The sequence below is a fragment of the Capra hircus genome, chromosome 2 (assembly GCF_001704415.2).
Source record: "Capra hircus breed San Clemente chromosome 2, ASM170441v1, whole genome shotgun sequence".
Taxonomy (NCBI): domain Eukaryota; kingdom Metazoa; phylum Chordata; class Mammalia; order Artiodactyla; family Bovidae; genus Capra; species Capra hircus.
In genome coordinates, this window is record NC_030809.1 from 131,340,127 (window position 1) to 131,361,039 (window position 20,913).

Below are 20,913 nucleotides of genomic sequence, written 5' to 3' on the forward strand. Positions count from 1 at the left end.
GTCTGGCTCTAGATTAGTGATCACATCATTGTGATTATCTGGGTCTTGAAGATCTTCTGTGAAGAAGGCTGAGTGCCGAAGAATTGATGCTTTTGAAGTGTGGTGTTGGAGAAGACTCTTGAGAGTCCCTTGGACTGCAAGGAGATCCAACTAGTCCATTCTGAAGGAGATCAGTCCTGGGTGTTCTTTGGAGGGAATGATGCTAAAGCTGAAGCTCCAGTACTTTGGCCACTTCATGTGAAGAGTTGACTCACTGGAAAAAACTCTGATGCTGGGAGGGATTAGGGTCAGGAGGAGAAGGGGACAACAGAGGATGAGGTGGCTGGATGGCATCACGGACTTGATGGACGTGAGTCTGAGTAAACTCCGGGAGATGGTGATGGACAGGGAGGCCTGGCGTGCTGCGATTCATGGAGTCGCAAAGAGTCAGACACGACTGAGCGACTGAACTGAACTGATCTATATTACTACACTGTCGAATAATTATATAATAATTCATTCTCAGCATTTACTCAATCTTTAAAAGTCAGGTTTCTTTACCAAGAATTTTATCTGGCCATCAGTCTCTAAGAAAATCACAATCCAAAAAGAATAAATAAATAAAAGAAAGAGAGAGGGGAAAAAAAAAACAAAATCACAATCCATCTTAACAGTTTCTTTTGAATGTCCACCTCATGTCCTGCACAAACTGGTTATCCCAAAACTATAAAAGTCAACACAGTAAGTGCTTTAATCAAAACTGTTAAGTAAATAAATGTAAAACATTATATAAACGTAGTAAATCATAAGATTTCTTCCCAAGAAGCTTATCACATACACAGAGAAAGCCCTCACCCCATATTATCCTTTAATTATAGATAAGAAATGCTTTTAGTTGGAACTCACCCATCATGGCAATCAGCTTGACTACTTGGAAATTAGGGAAATAGTTCTCCCATCAGCATTCTCTGTGGCCTAAGGAGGTAAAAAATGAACATGGTAATAGTAAGAAGAAAGAGAAGAGGGAGCCATAAAAAGAAAAAAATCAGTATAAGTAACACTAATGAGAATGTACAATATTCATATTTTACACATTTTTATGGGGAAAGTGCCTTACTTTCCCCAGATATTCAATTATTGAGAATGAACTAAAAATCATTATTACTTTATATTAAATTTATTTCAGTATTGTTCAGATTTCTGTCCATCTAAACTAAAGCAAAGCAAAATGGAACAATTTTTGACAGTTAAAAAGCTTAAGAGATAATTGAATAAACTCAAGCTCCCACAAGGCAGGGGCACATAAAGATGCATGGAAAAGGTCATGTTTAGAGACAAAAAGGAGGACATCAACAAAGCAGTAAAAATTCTCTCCTCCATCTAAGAAAAAATTATCAGAATCAACACAAAGGAATTAATCAAAAATTTGCAGCCATCTGGGAAGCATTCTGTAGTCTCAATAAAAACAGAAAGCCTTGTGGTGTTTTGACCTTCCCTATTCTTATCTTTTCCACCCTTTACTCCCAGCTCTAAATTAGCAATTTAAACCAACAAGCCCAGAGATCTCCCTGACAGTCCAGTGGTTAAGACTCTGTACTTGCAATGCAGGAGTGCAGGTTTGAGCCCTGGTCAGGGAACTAAGGACATTCCTAGGTGGCACAGTGGTAAAGAACCCACTTGCCAAAGCAGGAGACATCAAGAGATGCAAGTTTGATCGCTGCACTGGGAAGATCCCTTGGAAGAGGAAATGGCAACCCACTCCAGTATTCTTATCTGGAAAATGCTATGAACAGAGAAGCCTAGCAGGCCTCAGTCCGTAGGGTCACAAAGAGTCAGATATAACTGAGTGCATACATACAACTGGGAACTAAGCCTCCACATGCTAGAATGTGGCCAAAGAACAAAAAACCCCAACAAGCACAAAGTCCCCATGAAAATGAGCAGCCTGGCAGCCACTGGAGAAGGCAGAATGGATTCCCCCAAAACTATCATAGTTGACCTCTCTAATGGTTTGCTGATAGACCCCATTTGAAAGGCTGCCTTTATTTAACCTGACTTAAAGCTTTTCCAATGCGAAGAGCTTGAAGTCTTTACCGAAAATCAATCAAGGACAACTGTTACATATCTCAACTGTCAGAGATTGGGGATAAAATATTTGGGGGAGGCAATACATTAAGAAAAAAATTTTCTAGAAAAGCTGAGGAATGAGACGTCGGTAGGGAACTCTGAAAATCTCCAACAAATTCCTAGAAATCTAGAAGTTATGCAAACTCCCAAGTCTGTTGCACAGTCAAGAAAGGCCTAAAAAAACCTTCAGCTTTCACCTCTGGCTAACTTTGAGGCTTTGTGCAACATTAAGTCCAAGGTAAGAGAAACCCAAGTAAGATGGTAGGTGTTGCAAGAAGGCATCAGAGGGCAGACACACTGAAACCATAATCACAGAAAACTAGTCAATCTAATCACACTAGGACCACAGCATTGCCTAACTCAGTGAAACCCCCATGGGGCCAACCAAGACGGGCGGGTCATGGTGGAGAGGTCTGACAGAATGTGGTCCACTGGAGAAGGGAATGGCAAACCACTTCAGTATTCTTGCCTTGAGAACCCTAGGAACAGTATGAAAAGGCAAAATGATAGGATACTGAAAGAGGAACTCCCCAGGTCGGTAGGTGCCCAATATGCTACTGGAGATCAGTGGAGAAATAACTCCAGAGGGATGGAGCCAAAGCAAAAACAATACCCAGCTGTGGACGTGACTGGTGACAGAAGCAAGGTCCGAGGTTGTAAAGAGCAATATTGCACAGGAACCTGGAATGTCAGCTCCATGAATCAAGGCAAATTGGAAGTGGTCAAACAAGAGATGGCAAGAGTGAACGTCGACATTCTAGGAATCAGCAAACTAAAATGGACCGGAATGGGTGAATTTAACTCAGATGACCATTATATCTACTACTGCGAGCAGGAATCCCTCAGAAGAAATGGAGTAGCCATCATGGTCAACAAAAGAGTCCAAAATGCAGTACTTGGATGCAATCTCAAGAACGACAGAATGATCTCTGTTCATCTCCAAGGCAAACCATTCAATGTCACAGTTATCCAACCCTATGCCCCAACCAGTAATGCTGAAGAAACTGAAGTTGAATGGTTCGGTGAAGACCTACAAAACCTTTTAGAACTAACACCCAAAAAAGATGTCCTTTTCATTATAGGGGACTGGAATGCAAAAGTAGGAAGTCAAGAAACACCTGGAGTAACAGGCAGATTTGGCCTGGAATATGGAATGAAGCAGGGCAAAGACTAATAGAGTTTTGCCAAGAAAATGCACTGGTCATAGCAAACACCCTCTTCCAACAACACAAGAGAAGACTCTACACATGGACATCACCAGATGGTCAACACTGAAATCAGATTGATTACATTCTTTGCAGCCGAAGATTGAGAAGCTCTATACAATCAGCAAAAACAAGACCAGGAGCTGACTGTGGCTCAGATCATGAACTCCTTATTACCAAATTCAGACTCAAATTGAAGAAAGTAGGGAAAACCACTCGACCATTCAGGTCTGACCGAAATCAAATCGCTTATTATACAGTGGAAGTGAGAAAGAGATTTAAGGTCCTAGATCTGATAGAGTGCCTGATGAACTATGGAATGAGATTTGTGACATTGTACAGGAGACAGGGATCAAGACCATCCCCATGGAAAAGAAATGCAAAAAAGCAAAATGGCTGTCTGGGGAGGCCTTACAAATAGCTGTGAAAAGAAGAGAAGTGAAAAGCAAAGGAGAAAAGGAAAGATATAAGCATCTGAATGCAGAGCTCCAAAGAACAGCAAGAAGAGATAAGAAAGCCTTCTTCAGCGATCAATGCAAAGAAATAGAGGAAAACAACAAAATGAGAAAGACTAGAGATCTCTTCAAGAAAATTAGAGATACCAAGGGAACATTTCATGCAAAGATGGGCTCGATAAAGGACAGAAATGGTCTGGACCTAACAGAAGCAGAAGATATTAAGAAAAGGTGGCAAGAATACACAGAAGAACTATACAAAAAAGATCATGACCCAGATAATCACGATGGTGTGATCACTCACCTAGAGCCAGACATCCTGGAATGTGAAGTCAAGTGGGCCTTAGAAAGCATCACTACAAACAAAGCTAGTGGAGGTAATGGAATTCCAGTTGAGCTATTTCAAATCCTGAAAGATGATGCTGTAAAAGTGCTGCATTCAATATGGCAGGAAATTTAGAAAACTCAGCAGTGGCCACAGGACTGGAAAAGGTCAGTTTTCATTCCAATCCCAAAGAAAGGCAATGCCAAAGAATGCTCAAACTACTGCAAAGTTGCACTCATCTCACATGCTAGTAAAGTAATGCTCAAAATTCTCCAAGCCAGGCTTCAGCAATACATGAACCATGAACTCCCTGATGTTCAAGCCGGTTTTCAAAAAGGCATAGGAACCAGAAATCAAATTGCCAACATCCGCTGGATCATTAAAAAAGCAAGAGAGTTCCAAAAAAAAATCTATTTCTGCTTTATTGACTATGCCAAAGCCTTTGACTGTGTGGATCACAATAAACTGTGGAAAATTCTTCAAGAGATGGGAATACCAGACCACCTGACCTGCCTCTTGAGAAATCTGTATGCAGGTCAGGAAGCAACAGTTAGAACTGGACATGGAACAACAGACAGGTTCCAAAGAGGAAAAGGAGTACGTCAAGGCTGTATATTTAACTTCTATGCAGAGTACATCATGAGAAACGCTGGGCTGGAAGAAGCACAAGCTGGAATCAAGATTGCTGGGAGAAATATCAATAACCTCAGATATGCAGATGACACCACCCTTATGGCAGAAAGTGAAGAGGAACTAAACGCCTCTTGATGAAAGTGAAAGAGGAGAGTGAAAAAGTTGGCTTAAAACTCAACATTCAGAAAACGAAGATCATGGCATCTGGTCCCATCACTTCATGGGAAATAGATGGGGAAACAGTCGAAACCGTGTCAGACTTTATTTTTTGGGCTCCAAAATCACTGCAGATGGTGACTGCAGACATGAAATTAAAAGACGCTTACTCCTTGGCAGAAAAGTTATGACCAGCCTAGATAGCATATTCAAAAGCAGAGACATTACTTTGCCAACAAAGGTCCATCTAGTCAAAGCTATGGTTTTTCCAGTGGTCATGTATGGATATGAGAGTTCGACTGTGAAGAAGGCTGAGTGCCGAAGAATTGATGCTTTTGAACTGTGGTGTTGGAGAAGACTCTTGAGAGTCCCTTGGACTGCAAGGTGATCCATCCAGTCCATTCTGATGGAGATCAGCCCTGGGATTTCTTTGGAAGGAATGATGCTAAAGCTGAAACTCCAGTACTTTGGCCACCTCATGCGAAGAGTTGACTCATTGGAAAAGACTCTGATGCTGGGAGGGATTAGGGGCAGGAGGAGAAGGGGACGACAGAGGATGAGATGGCTGGATGGCATCACTGACTCGATGGACGTGAGTCTGAGTGAACTCCAGGAGTTGGTGATGGACAGGGAGGCCTGGCGTGCTGCGATTCATGGGGTCGCAAAGAGTCGGACACGACTGAGCGACTGAACTGAAGTGAAAGATGCGGTAGAACTGTAAATGCCTGAGAGAATGTTAAAGGCCAGCCCTAACACACACACACACACACACACACACACACACACACACACACACACACACACACACACACACACACACACACACACACACACACACACACACACACACCCCCCAAAAGACTGTGAGACTTAAAGGTTCCAAGTATCTAAGGAAACCTGTCTAATCACGAGATGAGAACTAAACTAGGAGCAGTCTTCAGGGACCACATACAACAGAATACAGACTTTAAAAAATGACTTCTGAAACATCATTAAAAAAAAAACAAATTATAACAACAACAACAAAAAATACAGGGGAGGTAGAAGAACCAGATTTCCAGAGGTGGTGCATTATAATATTTTAAATGTCCAGTTTTCAAGGGAAAAAAAGACATACAAAGACATTGGTCCATACACAGAGAAAAAGCAATCAACAGAAACCAACCCTGAAGAAGCCCAAGTGTCAGACTGACTAGACCCGTATCAACATTCCGGACTCCCTTCAGCATGAGCTACACTGTCTGTATAGGCAGTTTAGGCACAGTAGGCCATTCGCGGCAGTCAGGCAGGTGGGACCCTCCTGAAATCCAAGGTTCAGATGCCAGCAATAGGCAGGCATCATAAGCAGTTATTTCAAGGATAAGGAGCACGGGCTACCTTAACTCTTTTCTACACAAGCAGCAGGAGGAAATTAACAGACAAGTTTAAAGAAACTGCATAAATCAATAATTTTAAGCATGCTGGTCGGTGTATATTATGTAGATATAATTTATATAACGACAATAGCACAAAAGACAGACAAGGGATGGAGTTAGAAGGAAAGTTTTGTATGCCGCTATAATTAAGTGGTATTAACTCAAACTATATTGTTGTAGGTTGAGATGTTGATTTTAATCCCCAGGTCAACTACTGAAGTATACATTTATTTAAATGGCAAAAGAAACAAGAAAATTAAAACAGCACACTAGAAAATATCTATTTAACAAAAAGAAGGCACTAATGAAGGAATGAGGAACAAAAAAAGATATAAAACATACAGAACACACCTGGCAAAAACGGCAGATGTAATCCTCCCTTATGCATAGTGATATATAGAAGCAGAATGAAGAAAGGCAGAAATGAGCAGACTGGGTCAAAAAACTTGACAACTATATACTGTCTACAACAGACACACTTTAGATTCAAGCACAAAATAGATTAAAAGACTGTAAAAAATATACCATGCAAACAGTAGCCAAAAGGCTATACTATTAGCATAAAAATGGAATATATTACAAAATGGTTGTTAATGGCAACGAAGGACATCTATAGTGACAGTGGCCAACTTATCAGCAAGATACATAATTACAAACATGTATGCATGTAACAACACTCTCAAAATACATGAAAAAAGATATGAAATAATTAAAATAGGACAGCTGGAGAGTTCAATGCTTCATTTTCAATAAAGGATAAACAAATAGACAGAAACGTCAATGAGAAAATGAAGATTTAGGTAATGCTATAAAATGCTATATAGATAAAATAATGCAATTTAGATAAACAGCATATCTATAGTACACTCAACCCCAAAAGAGCAAAATACACATTTTTCTCAAATGCATGTAGAACATTTTCCAGGACAGATCACATGTTAGGCAATAAAACTTGTCTCAGTAAGTATAAATAGATTTAAGAAATATTCTTGGCATATACCCCAGAGAAAAACATGGTCTGAAAGGAAACATGCATCCCAATGTTCACTGCAGCACTGTGTACAATGGTCAAGACACAGAAGCAACCTAAATGTCCATCAACAGAGGAACGGATAAAGAAGACGTGGTTCATATATACAACGGAATATCACTCAGTCATTGAAAAGAATGAAATAATGCCATTTGCAGCAATATGGATGGACCCAGAGACTGTCATAATGAGTGAAGTCAGACAGAGAAGGTGAAATATCATGACATCCCTTATATGCAGAATCTAAAAAGAATTGATACAAATGAACTTATTTACAAAACAGAAATAGACTCACAGACTTAGAGAACAAACTTATGGATGCCAGGGGTGAAAAAAATGGGAAAGGAATCATTAGGGAGTTTGGGATCAACATGTACACACTGCTGTATTTAAAATGGGTAACAACCAGGTCCAGATGTGGAGCACAGGGAAATCTGCCCCATGTTGTGTGGCAGCCTGGACGGGAGAAGAGTCTGGGGGAGAATGGTGCACGTACAGGTGAGTCCTTCTGCTGTCCTGAAACTGTTCTAAAGTGTTTATCAGCTATAGTAGTGAGTGAACGTGTCAGTCACTTAGTCTTGTCCAACTCTTTGTGACCCCAAGGACTGTTGCCCACCAGTCTCCTCTGTTTATGGAATTCTCCAGGCAAGAATACTGCAGTGAGTAGCCATTCCCTTCTCCAAGGGATCTTCCCAACCCAGGGATCAAACCCAGGTCTCCTGCATTGCAGGAATACGCTTTACTGTCTGAGCCACCAGGGAGGCCCTAATTGGCTATAGTTCAATACAAAAGAAAAAGCTTAAAAGACAAAAAATAAGTAAATGAATGTGCATGAACAACAACAACAACAACAAACTACTGGTAAACCATGATCATAAATATTTATAAAATATCTATTAAAACAAAGTGTTATCAAGACTTTCCTAACTATAGAAGTTTATAACTTTGAATACAGAACTTTAGATAACCATATGCATAGAAGGCAAACCATAAAGCCAAACAGATTTTTCCTCCTTTTGGTCAACAGAATAAAAATACAATTGAATAAAAATAAAAGAAAAAAGATATACGATGTATGTTCCCTGACAACAATGAAATGAGAAATTGGTAACAGAAAGAAATCTGGGGGATTTACAAACATGAAAATTAAACACACTCCTAAAGAACCAATGAGACAAAAAAGAAGTAACGTGGAAAATTAGAAAATGCTTTGAATGAAGGAAAATTTTAAAACATACTGAAAAGTATTGGATGCATCTAAAGTATAATTTAGAGATAAACTTGTAACTGCTGGGAATTTGCTGGTAGTCCAGTGGTTAGGACTCAACACTCTCAATGTTGAGTTCAATCCCTGGTGAGTGAAGCAAGATCCCACAAGCCACACAGCATGCCCCTCCCCAAGAAATCAGAGACAAATTTATAACTGCTAATGTTTATATTAAAAAATAAGAAAGATCTCAAATCAGTGACCTAAACTTCTACCTTAAAAGGTGTAAGAGCATGTTAAGCCCAAAGCAAGTAGAAGGAAAGAAACAGTAAGGATTAGAAATGGAAACAAATCAGAAAATAAAGGCACAAATTTTTTAAATCAATGAAACAAAAAGTTGGTTACATGAAAAGATCAAAAAAACTGACAAATTTTTAGCAAGATTAACCAAGAAAAAAAAGGAGGATTCAAATATCTAAGGAATTAAAGGAGAATTACTACCAACCTTACAGAAACAAAAAGGAGAAGGGAATATTATGAATAATTGTACATCAGTGAATAAGACCACCTGGAAGAAATAAAGTGATTGAATCAGAAATTTTAAAGCTTTTCACAAATAAAAAGTCCTAACCCAGATAGATGGCTCAAACATTTAAGGAAGAATTACCACCATTATTAATATTTTATTACCCAGTATTACTCTGATAATCAAATCAGACAAAGATATTGTAAGAGAAAACTACAGATTGATAACTTTGTGAATATAGAAAAATACTAACAAAACAGTAACAAATCTAATCCAGAACATTTAAAAGAGGGATTCTACGCCAGAAACCTATAGGATATATCCCACAAAAGCAAGGTGGGTTCAGCATACAACATCAATGTAATAAAACACAGATAAAAGAAAGATACAATCGCTTCTCGACCTTTTGGCTAAGATCAAGTGTAGTAAAAGAAAGATACATAATCACCTCAACAGACAAAGAAAATGTAAGTGCCAAAATCCGACTGCCTACTCAGAAGACTAGGAAGAGAAAGGAACTTCCTGCAGCTGATCAGGGCAACCATGAAAACTCCACAGCAAAAACTGGATATGTGCCTACTAAGATCAAGACAGATTTCAGTCTTGCCACTCTTATTTAATATTGTACTAGAGTCCTAGTCAGAAAATGAGGCAAGAAAATGAAATATTTGATAAAAGGAATTCAGACTCAATAAGAAGCAAAACTATACCTATTTGCAGATGACAATCTTGTATACAGAAAGTCTAAGTTCACAAAAACAATATTAGAGTTAATGAAAGAGGTCAGCACAGTTGCAGGATACAAGATCAACACTTAAAATTATCAGTTGTATACCTATGGCTGATTCATGTTGAGGTTTGACAGAAAACAAAATTCTGTAAAGCAATTATCCTTCAATAAAAAATAAATTAATTTAAAAAATCAGTTGTATTTTTACACACAAGCAATGAACAATTTGGAACTAACATTTAGAAATAAATTCCACTTATATTACCATCAAAATAATATAATGATTAGGACTATATTTAACAACAACAAGTCTTGTACACTGAAAACTATAAAACACTTCTGAATAACATTAAAACAGATCTAAGTATCTGGAAAGACATTCCAAGTTCATGGATTGGAAGAAAATGTTTTTAAGATAGTAAAACTCTCAAAGTCACCTACAGATTCAATGTAATCTCTATCAAAATTCCAATGACCTTTCTTTACAGCAATGAAAAAAGTGATACTTAAATGCATATGGAACTAAAAGAGACTCTGAAGAGCCAAAACAATATTGAAAAAGAAAAATAAAGTTGGAGGACTCACACTCTAATTTTAAAAATTACTACAAAGTTATAGCAATCAAAGCAGTGGGGGTACCGAAACAAGGCGAGAGACTGGTGAAACAGAAGTGAGAGTTCAGAAATAAGCTCAAACATCTATAGTTAAATGAGCACCAAGACACTGGGGAAATAATCATCATCAATAAACGGTACTGGACAACTAGATGCCCACATGCCAAAACAAGAAGTTAGACCCCTACCTCACACAGTGTGCAAAAATTAACTCAACATGGATCAAACACAAAATGGAAAAGCTAAATGTATAAAAACTCTCAGAAGGGAACAGAGGTATAAACATCATTTTTTACCTACCACCCTGCAGAACTTACCTAAAGGGCACAAACTTTTAATATACATTTTACATACGCATTCACCCGCATAACCACAACAGATAAAAATACAGGCATTTCCAGGACCCATGAAGACTCCCTTGTACCTGTCCCCTGTCAGCCACCATTTCCCCGTAAGGGAACCTTCATCTTGACATTCACTGCCATAGATTAGTTTTGCCTTTTAACATTCCATGCTAACTGAAACATACAAGACCTATCTTTGTAGTTTTCTTTTTTATGTTTTTGGTTGTGCTGCACAATTTACAGGGGTTTAGCTCACTGACCAGGGACTGAACCCATGCCCTGGGCAGTGAGAGCCAGTGAAGCCCTAACCACTGGACCACCATGGAACTGCCTGTATCTATTCTCACTTGATATCTCATGTCTCTGAAATTCTTCAACATAATCTGTACAAGTATTTTATTCACTTTCATCACCGTGCAACATTCCATTATAAGCTTATACCTCAACTAATTCACCCATTCTACTACTGGTGGACATGAAGGCTGTCTCCAGTTACTGGCTATTACAAATAAAAGCTCTATGAACCTCTCGAACATGCCTTTTGGTAAACATACACACATATTTCTGTTGGATATATATCCAAGGAGGGAACTGCTAAATCTCCAAGACGTGCATATAATTACCTTCAGCAGTTATGGAGGAGCATTTCTTCAAAGCGACTGTGTTAAGCACAGATACTCTCATCAGTAATGCCAGAGCGTTCCAGTTCTTCCACAGCCTCACCAACCCTAGTGGTCATTCTGGCGGCTGTGTAATGTATTTATCACTATAGTTTTAATTTGCACTTATCTGGTGAGTAATGATGTTGAGTACCATTTTCATTCGTTTACTGGCCATTCTGATACCCTCTTCTGTAGAGTGACTATTTAACAAGCCTTTTGCACATTAAAAAATTTTAAACACAAGAACTCTGTTGGATATGTTCATTATGGTCTACGGTCTATGTCTTATCTTTACACTTTGTTTATGGTATCTTCACTCTAACAAATCTAATGCAGTCAGTAAGTATACAGTGGAGAATTTGGGCAACTCCTTAATGAGGTGATTAAGATTAGCATCACATATAAAAGACAGATGGACATTCTGTGTCTCAAGGTTTAATACTCTGAGAAGGAAACAGCATAAACTAACCAGCTTTCTGAGACTGTATAACCTAAATATAATTAAAGAAAGAAAACTCAGACAAAATGAGAAACACTTCATTTAAACAAAGAGACTGAATTCCTCAAAATGTCAATCAGATAAAAGTCAAAGAAGGGCTATGGAAATGTTGCCGATTCAAGGACAGTAAAGAAACACAGCAACTTGATCTTTCCTAAACCTAGATCGGATCCTATACCAGAGAGAAACTGCTATACAGGCCATTCTCAGGTCAAATGACAAAACTGGAATATGTATAGGAATTATTTCTTCAGAAAGGCTACATTCCAGTTACTATTGTCTCTGCTCTCCTCCTACATTTACACTATGATAAAAATGTGCAAGTGGGTTCTGGTGGTTATTAACTGGCATAAAAGACATATTAGTAATGAGCTTTTATCCACAAAACTGGTGGGAATTCAAATATATGGGCTGGCTAAAATACCAGAGAAACACTCCGCTACCCTGCATGAACAAAATATAAAAGCCTATCTATATTCTTTATTGTATTTTTAATAAAAAAAAATTTCTTATTGAAGTATAGTTGATTTCCCACATTGTGTTAGTTTCTGGTGTACAGCAAAGTGATTCCGTTATACCTTCATACACATATTCTTTTTCATATTCTTTCTCATTATAGTTTATTACAGGATACTGAATAAAGTTCCCTATACTAACAGTTCAGTTCAGTCACTCAGTCGTGTCCGACTCTGTGCGACCCCATGGACTGCAGCAGGCCAGGCTTCCCTGTCTGTCACCAACTCCCGGAGCCTGCTCAAACTCATGTCCATCAAATCAGTGATGCCATCCAACAATCTCACCCTGTCATCCCCTTCTCCTCCCACCTTCAATCTGTCTCAGCATCAGGGTCTTTTCAAATGAGTCAGCTCTTCGCATCAGGTGGCCAAAGTATCAGAGTTTCAGTTTCAGCATCAGTCTTTCCAATGAATATACAGGACTAATTTCATTTAGGATGGACTGGTTGGATCTCCTTGCAGTCCAAGGGACTCTCAAGAGTCTTCTCCAACACCACAGTTCAAAAGCATCAATTCTTCAACGCTCAGCTTTCCTTATAGTCCAACTCTCACAACCATACACGACTACTGGAAAAACCATAACTTTGACTAAACGGATCTTTGTTGGAAAAGTAATGTCTCTGCTTTTTAATATGCTGTCTAGGTTGATCACAGCTTTTCTTCCAAGGAGCATCTTTTAATTACATGGCTGCAGTCATCATCTGCAGTGATTTTAGAGACCAAAAAAAATAAAGTCTGTCACTGTTTCCATTGGTTCCCCATCTATTTGCCATGAAGTGATGGGACCAGATGCCATGATCTTAGTTTTCTGAATGTTGAGTTTTAAGTCAACTTTTTCACTCTCCTCTTTCACTTTCATCAAGAGGCTTTTTAGTTCCTCTTCACTTTCTGCCATAAGGGTGGTGTCATCTGCATATCTGAGGTTATTGATATTTCTCCTGGCAAGCTTGATTCCAGCTTGTGCTTCTTCCAGCCCAGCATTTCTCATGATGTACTCTGCATATAAGTTAAATAAGCAGGGTGAAAATATACAGCCTTGACATACTCCTTTCCCAATTTGGAACCAGTCTGCTGTTCCATGTCCAGTTCTAACTGTTGCTTCCTGACCTGCATACAGATTTCTCAAGAGGCAGGTCAGGTGGTCTGGTATTCCCATCTCTTGAAGAATTCCCATCTCTTTTCCACAGTTTGTTGTGATCCACACTGTCAAAGACTTTGGCGCAGTCAATAAAGCAAAAGTAGATGTTTTTCTGGAACTCTCTTGCTTTTTCAATGATCCAGCAGATGTTGGCAATTTGATCTCTGGTTCCTCTGCCTTTTCTAAATCCAGTTTGAACACCTGGAAGTTCACGGTTCACATACTGCTGAAGCCTAGCTTGAAGAATTTTGAGCATTACTTTGCTAGTGTGTGAGATGAGTCCAATTGTGCGGTAGCGTGAACCTTCTTTGGCATTAGAATGAAAATTGGCCTTTTCCAGTCCTGTGGCCACTGCTGAGTTTTCCACATTTGCTGGTATATTGAGTACAGCACTTTCACAGCATCTTTTTGGAGTTTCACAAATCTTTTAGTAGTTGAAATAGCTCAACTGGAATTCCCTGTACTACACCTTGCTTTTTACCTATTTTATACATTGCTGTTGCTGTTAAGTCATGTCTGACTCTTTGCAACCCCATGGGCTGCAGCACATCAGGCTTACCTGTCCTTGACTATCTCCTAGAGGTTGCTCAAATTCATGTCCACTGAGATAATGATGTTATCCTCTGTCACCCTCTTCTCCTTTTGTCTTTTATCCTTCCCAGCATCAGGGTCTTTTCCAATTGAGTTGGCTCTTCATATCAGGTAGTCAAAGTACTAGAGCTACAGCTTCAATTTTGTACATAGAAGCTTGTAACAGTTAATTCCAAATTCCTAATTTATCCCTCTCCCACCCCAAACAAGCTTATTTTCTATTTTTCTATATTTGTGAGTCCGTTTCTGTTTTGTAAGCAGATTCATCGGTGTCATATTTTAGATTCCACATGTCAGTAATATCATGATACTTTTCTTTCTGTATATGACTGACTTCACTTAGTATGATAACCTATAGGTCTATTCATGCTGCTGCAAATGGCATCATTTCATTCTTTTTTTAAGGCTGAGCACACACACACACATATATATGTCTCACATTTTCTTTATCCTTACACCTGTCAATGGACATTTAAGCTGTTTCCATGTCCTGGCTATTGTAGACGTGCTGCTGTGAACACTGGGGTGCATCTTTCTTTTCAAATTACAGTTTTCTCCCAATATATGCCCAGGAGAGGGACTGCTGGATCATATGGCAACTCTAGTTTTAGCTCTTTAAGGCACCTCCGTACTGTTTTCCATGGTGGCTGTGCCAATCTATATTCCCTTTTCTCCACATCCTCTCCAGCATCTCTTATCTGTAGACTTTTTAAAGGTGGACATTATGGTTGGTGTGAGGTGGCACCTCATGGTCGTTCTGATTTCCATTTTTCTAGTAACTGGCAATGTTGAGCATGTCTTCATGCGTCTATCGGCCATCTGGATGTCGTCTTTGGAGAAATGTGTATTTAGGTCTTCTGCCCATTTTTTGATTGGGTTGTTTGTTTTTCTGTTATGGGGATGTACAAGCTGTCTGCACATTTTGGGAATTAAGCCCTGGTTGGTCACATCATTTGAAAATATTTTCTCCCAGTTCGCAGGTTGTCTTTCCATTTTGTTTTTTGTTTCTTTTGCTATGCAAAAGCTTATACATTTGATTAGGTCCCATTTGCTTAATTTTGCTTTTACTTCAATTGTCCTGGGAGACTGACCTAAGAAAACGCTGGCACAATTTACGTCAGAGAATGTTTTGCTTGTGTTCTCTTCTAGGAGTCTTACAGTATTGTGTATTATATTTAAGTCTCTAAGCCATTTTGAGTTTATTTTTGTCTATGGTGTGAAGGCGTGTTCTAACTTCACTCATGCACATGTGGCTGTCCAGTTTTCCCAACACCACACTTGCTGAAGAGACTAACTTTTTCCCACTGTATATTCTTGCCTCCTTTGTTAGATTAACTGACCGTAGGTATGTGGTTTGTTTCTATAAAAGCCTATCTTCTTAAAGACCATGCCAAGGCCAGTCATTCATTTCGAGGAGTCTGGTTATTTAATGCCACCAATAAGATTAACCAACTCCTGCCTCTACAATTTTGTTGCATCTGTACATCAACTGAATCTTTCATGCAAGTTATGGCTGAAGTACCTTAAAGATAAGGAAGCTGAGGAGTTCACATGTTTACAAAGCAGATGGCACTTACTATTTTTGAACTTGCTTGCTAATAAATGATGGCAAAATAAAAGTCTACTATATTTGGAAGGATTTGGTCTAAGGTTTACTTTCACTATAAGCCAATAGATTATAAGAAAGCAGCTGATATTCACTTAAGTTCACTGATTGCTATATACTTTATTTACCTAAAATAACACAATAATTGTGCATAACCAATTAGACTTTGTTCAATTCACAACAGTCAACTTAGGACCTCCTAACTCACTTTTGCTACATCTAAGAGTCTTTCCCCCGAGTCTTCAAGTGGCTACTAAGGTCTACTGACCATCTAATATAAAACATTTCCCTCACTCACTCACTTTTTTTTTTTACATCATCCTATTTTTGCTTCTTGATAAAACATATCATCATATAAAAATTCTTTTAGTCAGTTTATTTATTTATTACACCTCCATCCCCACTGGCACACGGGAGCCTTAAGAACAGAGACTCTGCTGATATGACTGATCACTGCACCTCTGATGTACAGAATAGTGCATGGCTCATAGAAGGTGCTGGGTATTTCAGAATAAAAGACAGAAAAAATTAAAAAGTGGGAGGTGGAGAATAAGAGAAGACAGGAGTTATCTTGCAAAGATCAAAAAACTAACTCTAAAAGAATGGGTTGGGGGGGGGGCAGGGACGTCTACACAAGTGCTCAGATACTAAGAAAATGAGTAAGACATTAGTAAGACAGTTTTGTACTCCACACTCAAAAAGCCCATGGACCAATAAAGAAAAGAGAAAAAGACACTGCAGTAGTATTATGGATTTTAACAGAGATATGTCATTAAAATACACGTTAAGAAATAGCCCACTGTGTGATAGTATCTGCCATACTATACTCCAGCTATTAATAACTTAAGAGTAAGTGCATTTCCCCCATCCACAAGTAGATTATGAATTGAGATCAAATGTTTCACCTAAAAATGACAGGCAAAAGTGGTACTTAATCTAAATGTATCAAACCATTCTAACAAGATTTTATTGACTTTCACATTTAAAGAAATGAATAATGATTAGGAGTCTCCATCCTGATATGAATAAATTGTAAGTTAAAAGAGATCTATGATCAGGAACAAGAAAAGGGTGCCTACTCTTGCCACTATTATTCAGCACAGTTTTGGAAGTCCTAGCTATGGCAATCAGAGAAGAAAATGAAATAAAAGGAAGCCAGATTGGAAAAGAAGTAAAACTCTTGTTTGCAAACAACACAATATTATACACAAAAAACCCTAAAGATAGTATCAGAAAATTACTAGAGCTAATCAGTGAATTTAGTAAAGTTGCAGGATACAAAAATCAATACACAGAAATCACTTACATTCCTATACATGAACAATGAGACATCAGAAAGAGAAATTAAGGAATCAAAGCCCATTTACCACTGCAACATAAAGAATAAAATGCCTAGGAATAAATCTGCCTAAGGAGACAAAGAGCTGTACACAGAAAACTGTAAGACACTGATGAAAGAAACTGAAGATCACAGAAACAGAGATAGTCCATGTTTCTAGGGTATAAGAATCAATACGGTGAAAACGACTACACTACCAAATGCAATCTACAGATTCAATGCAATCCTCATCAAATAACCAATGGCATTTTCCACAGAACTAAAGCAAAAAATTTCATAATTCATATGGAAACACAAAAGACCCCAAATAGCCAAAGCAATCTTGAGAAAGAAGAATGGATCTGGAGGTTTCCTGACTTCAGACTATACTACAAAGCTACAGCAATCAAAACTATATGGTACTGGCACAAAAAAAAGACACACAGACCAATGGAACAAGACAGGAAGCCCAGACGCAACCCCACGCACCTATGGGCACCTTATTTTCACGAAGGAGGAAAGAATATACACTGGAAAAAAGACAGCCTCTTCAGTAAGTGGTGCTGGGAAAACTGGAAAGCTACATGTAAAAGAATGAAATTAGAACACTTCCTTACACTATATACAAAGATAAATTCAAAGTGGATTAAAGACCTAAATTTAAGACCAGAAACTATAAAACTCTTAGAGAGAAACATAGGCAGAACACTTCATGACATAAATCACAGCAAGATCCTCTATGACCCACCTCCTAGAGTAATGAAATAAAAACAAAAATAAACAAGTGGGACATAATTAAACTGAAAAGCTTTTTCACAGCAACAGAAACTAAAAACAAGGTGAAAAGACAACCATCAGAATGGGAGAAAACAATAGCAAATCAAACAACTGACAAAGGATTATTTTCAAAATATTCAAGCAGCTCATACAAGTCAAAATCAGAAAAACAAACAACCCAATAAAGAGTGGGCAAAAGACCTACACAGACATTTCTCCAAAGAAAACATATAGATGGCTAATAAACACAAGAAAAGATGCCCAACATTGCTTATTATTAGACAAACGCAATAATGAAAACTACAAGGAAATATCACCTCACACTGGCCATCATCAGAAAATCTACAAACAATAAATGCTGGAGAACATGTGAAGAAAGGGGAACTGTCTTCCACTCTTTGAGGGAATGTAAATCAGTACAGCCACTATGGAAGACTATGGACAGTCCTTAAAAAACCAGGAATGAAACTACCACATGACCCAAAAATCCCACTCCTCGGCATATACCCTGAGAAAAACGTAACTAAAAAAGATACATTTACCCCAATGTTCACTGCAGTACTATCTACAGTAGCTAGGACGTGGAAGCAACCTAGATGTCCGTCGAAAGATGAATGGATAGAGAAGCTGTGGTACAGATACACAGTGGAATATTACTCAGCCATAAAAAAGGAACGCATCTGAGTTAGTTCTACTGAGGTGAATGAACTAGAGACTATTATCCAGAATGAAGTATGTCAGAAGAGAAAAACAAGTATCACATATTAGTCCACATATATGGAATCTAGAAAGACAGTACTAATCATTCTATCTGCATGGCAGCAGAGGAGATGCAGACGTAAAGAACAGACTTACGGACATGGGGTGAGGGTTGGGAAGGAGAGGGCGGGATGAATGGAGAGAGCAGTATGGAAACATACACACCACCATATGTAAAAGCAGTGCTAAAAGAAAAATGTATAGCTATCATGAAGTGAAAGCAGTGCTGAGAGAGGAATTTATATCTGTAAATGTACATATTAAAAAAGATTTCAAATCAACAACCTAACTTTACATCTTAAGGAACCAGAAAAAGAACAAACTAAACCCAAAGCTAGCAGAAGAAAGGAAATAATAAAGATTAGAGCAGAGAGAAGCAAAATAAAGAGATAAATAATAAAAGAAAAATCAGTAAAACCAAGAGGTGATTCTTCAAAAAGATCAACAAAATGGGCAAAATTTTAGCTAGACTAAGAAGAGAGAAAAGAGTCAAATAACTAAGATAAAAAATGAAAGAGGAAACATTACAGAAGTAAAAATAATCAGGAAATTCCTTAGCAGTCCAGTGGTTAGGACACCACACTTCCTCTGTAGGAGGTACACAGGTTCAATCTCTGGTTGGGAAACCAAGATTCCATTTGCCATGTGGCACAGCTAAAAAACAAACAACAACAACAAAAAACCCAAATGAATAAACAAACAAAAACCTCCTAAAAAGAAAAGTCTAGGTCCAGACGGTTCCACTGGTAATATTCTACATTAGAAGAAATTCTTCCAAAAAACTGAAGAGGAAGGAAAATCTACTAACTCACTGGATTAGGCCAACATTAGCCTGATACCAAAGCCAGACAGAGTCATGACAGGAAGACTACAGACCAATGATCTCTTATGAACACTGATGAAAAACCCTTAACAAGGTACTAGGAAACAAAACTAAGCAGCATAGCAAAAGGGTTACGCATGACAATCAAGTGGGATTGATTATTACAAGGCAAGGATGATTCAACACATGAAAACATCGTCATAAATCACATTAAGGGAAGGAAGGGGAAAAAAACAGTTCTCTCCATTGATGCATAAAAAGCATTTAACAAAATCTAATACTCTTTCATGATGAAACACTCAGGAAACTAGCAACTGAAGGAAATTCCCTGAGCATAATGAAGGTCATATAAGAAAAGCCTGTATCTGACATCACACTCAGGGCAAACCACTGAAGGCTTCTCCCTACGCCTTTCCTGTCCAGACCAGGGACAAGACTCAGACATCCACTTGGCCACTCTTACTCAGCACAGTGTTGGGAGTTCTAGTAGGAGCAACAGGCATGAAAACAGACAGACTTCCACATCAGAATCAAAGAAGCAAAATTATCTCTATTTGAAGGTGACATGATCTCAAATACAGAAATGCCTAAAGATTATGTGTACACACACACACACACGATGTTGAAGCTAATAAACATATTCAACAACACTGTGTGTATTGTTACAAATCAACACACAAAAACCAATTACATTTCTACACACTATGAACAATCAGAAAATGAAATTAAGAAAATCCCATTTACAATATCATCATAATCAAGTACTCATGAATTAACCAAGGTACTAAAAGACTTATACAATGAAAACTACAGAATGCTGCTAAATAAATTAAAATGACACAAATAAATGAAACATATCCCATGTCCATGAATTAGAAGACTTAATACTAAGATGTCAATACTACACAAAATGATCAATAGATTTGATGTAAACCCTATCAAAATCCCAATGACATTTTTTGCAGAAACAGAAAAATCCATCCAAAAGTTCATATGAAATCTCAAGGGATCCCAAATAATCGAAACAATCCTGAAAAAAATAAAACTAGAGGACTCACACTTTCTGATTTTAAAACTCACTCCAAAGTTACAGTAATCATAACAACACAGTACTGGTAATAAAGACCAATGGAATAGAGCCCAGGATTATACCCTTGCATATTTGGTCAAATAATTTTTGACAAGAGTGCCAAGACTATTTAAGAGGGAAAGCATAGTGTTTTAATAATATGGTGATGGGAAAACTGGAAAATATCCACATGCAAAAAAAAAAAAAAAAGTAGCTGGTACTTTACACCAGACACAAAAACTGCCTTAAAATTGATCATAAACCTAAATGTAAAAGCTAAAACAACAGAACTCTTCAAAGTATAAAGGGAAACCATTTTTGCAACAATCTCTTGAATGTGACATCAAAAGCACAGTCAACAAGAGAAAAAATAGATAAACTGGAGTTAATCAAAATTTAAAACACCTCAT

General features: G+C 38.0%; 1 protein-coding gene across 1 annotated transcript in view; it reads right to left on the reverse strand.

The window, feature by feature from the left end:
* MAP3K2 (mitogen-activated protein kinase kinase kinase 2) overlaps positions 1 to 20,913 on the reverse strand; it is a 90,337-nt gene that overhangs the window by 40,045 nt on the left and 29,379 nt on the right. The window contains exon 2 of the mRNA XM_018065799.1: positions 886 to 954. Coding sequence (XP_017921288.1) covers positions 886 to 892 — 7 coding nt within the window. The 5' untranslated portion in view covers positions 893 to 954. The remainder of the gene's footprint in view (positions 1 to 885; positions 955 to 20,913) is intronic.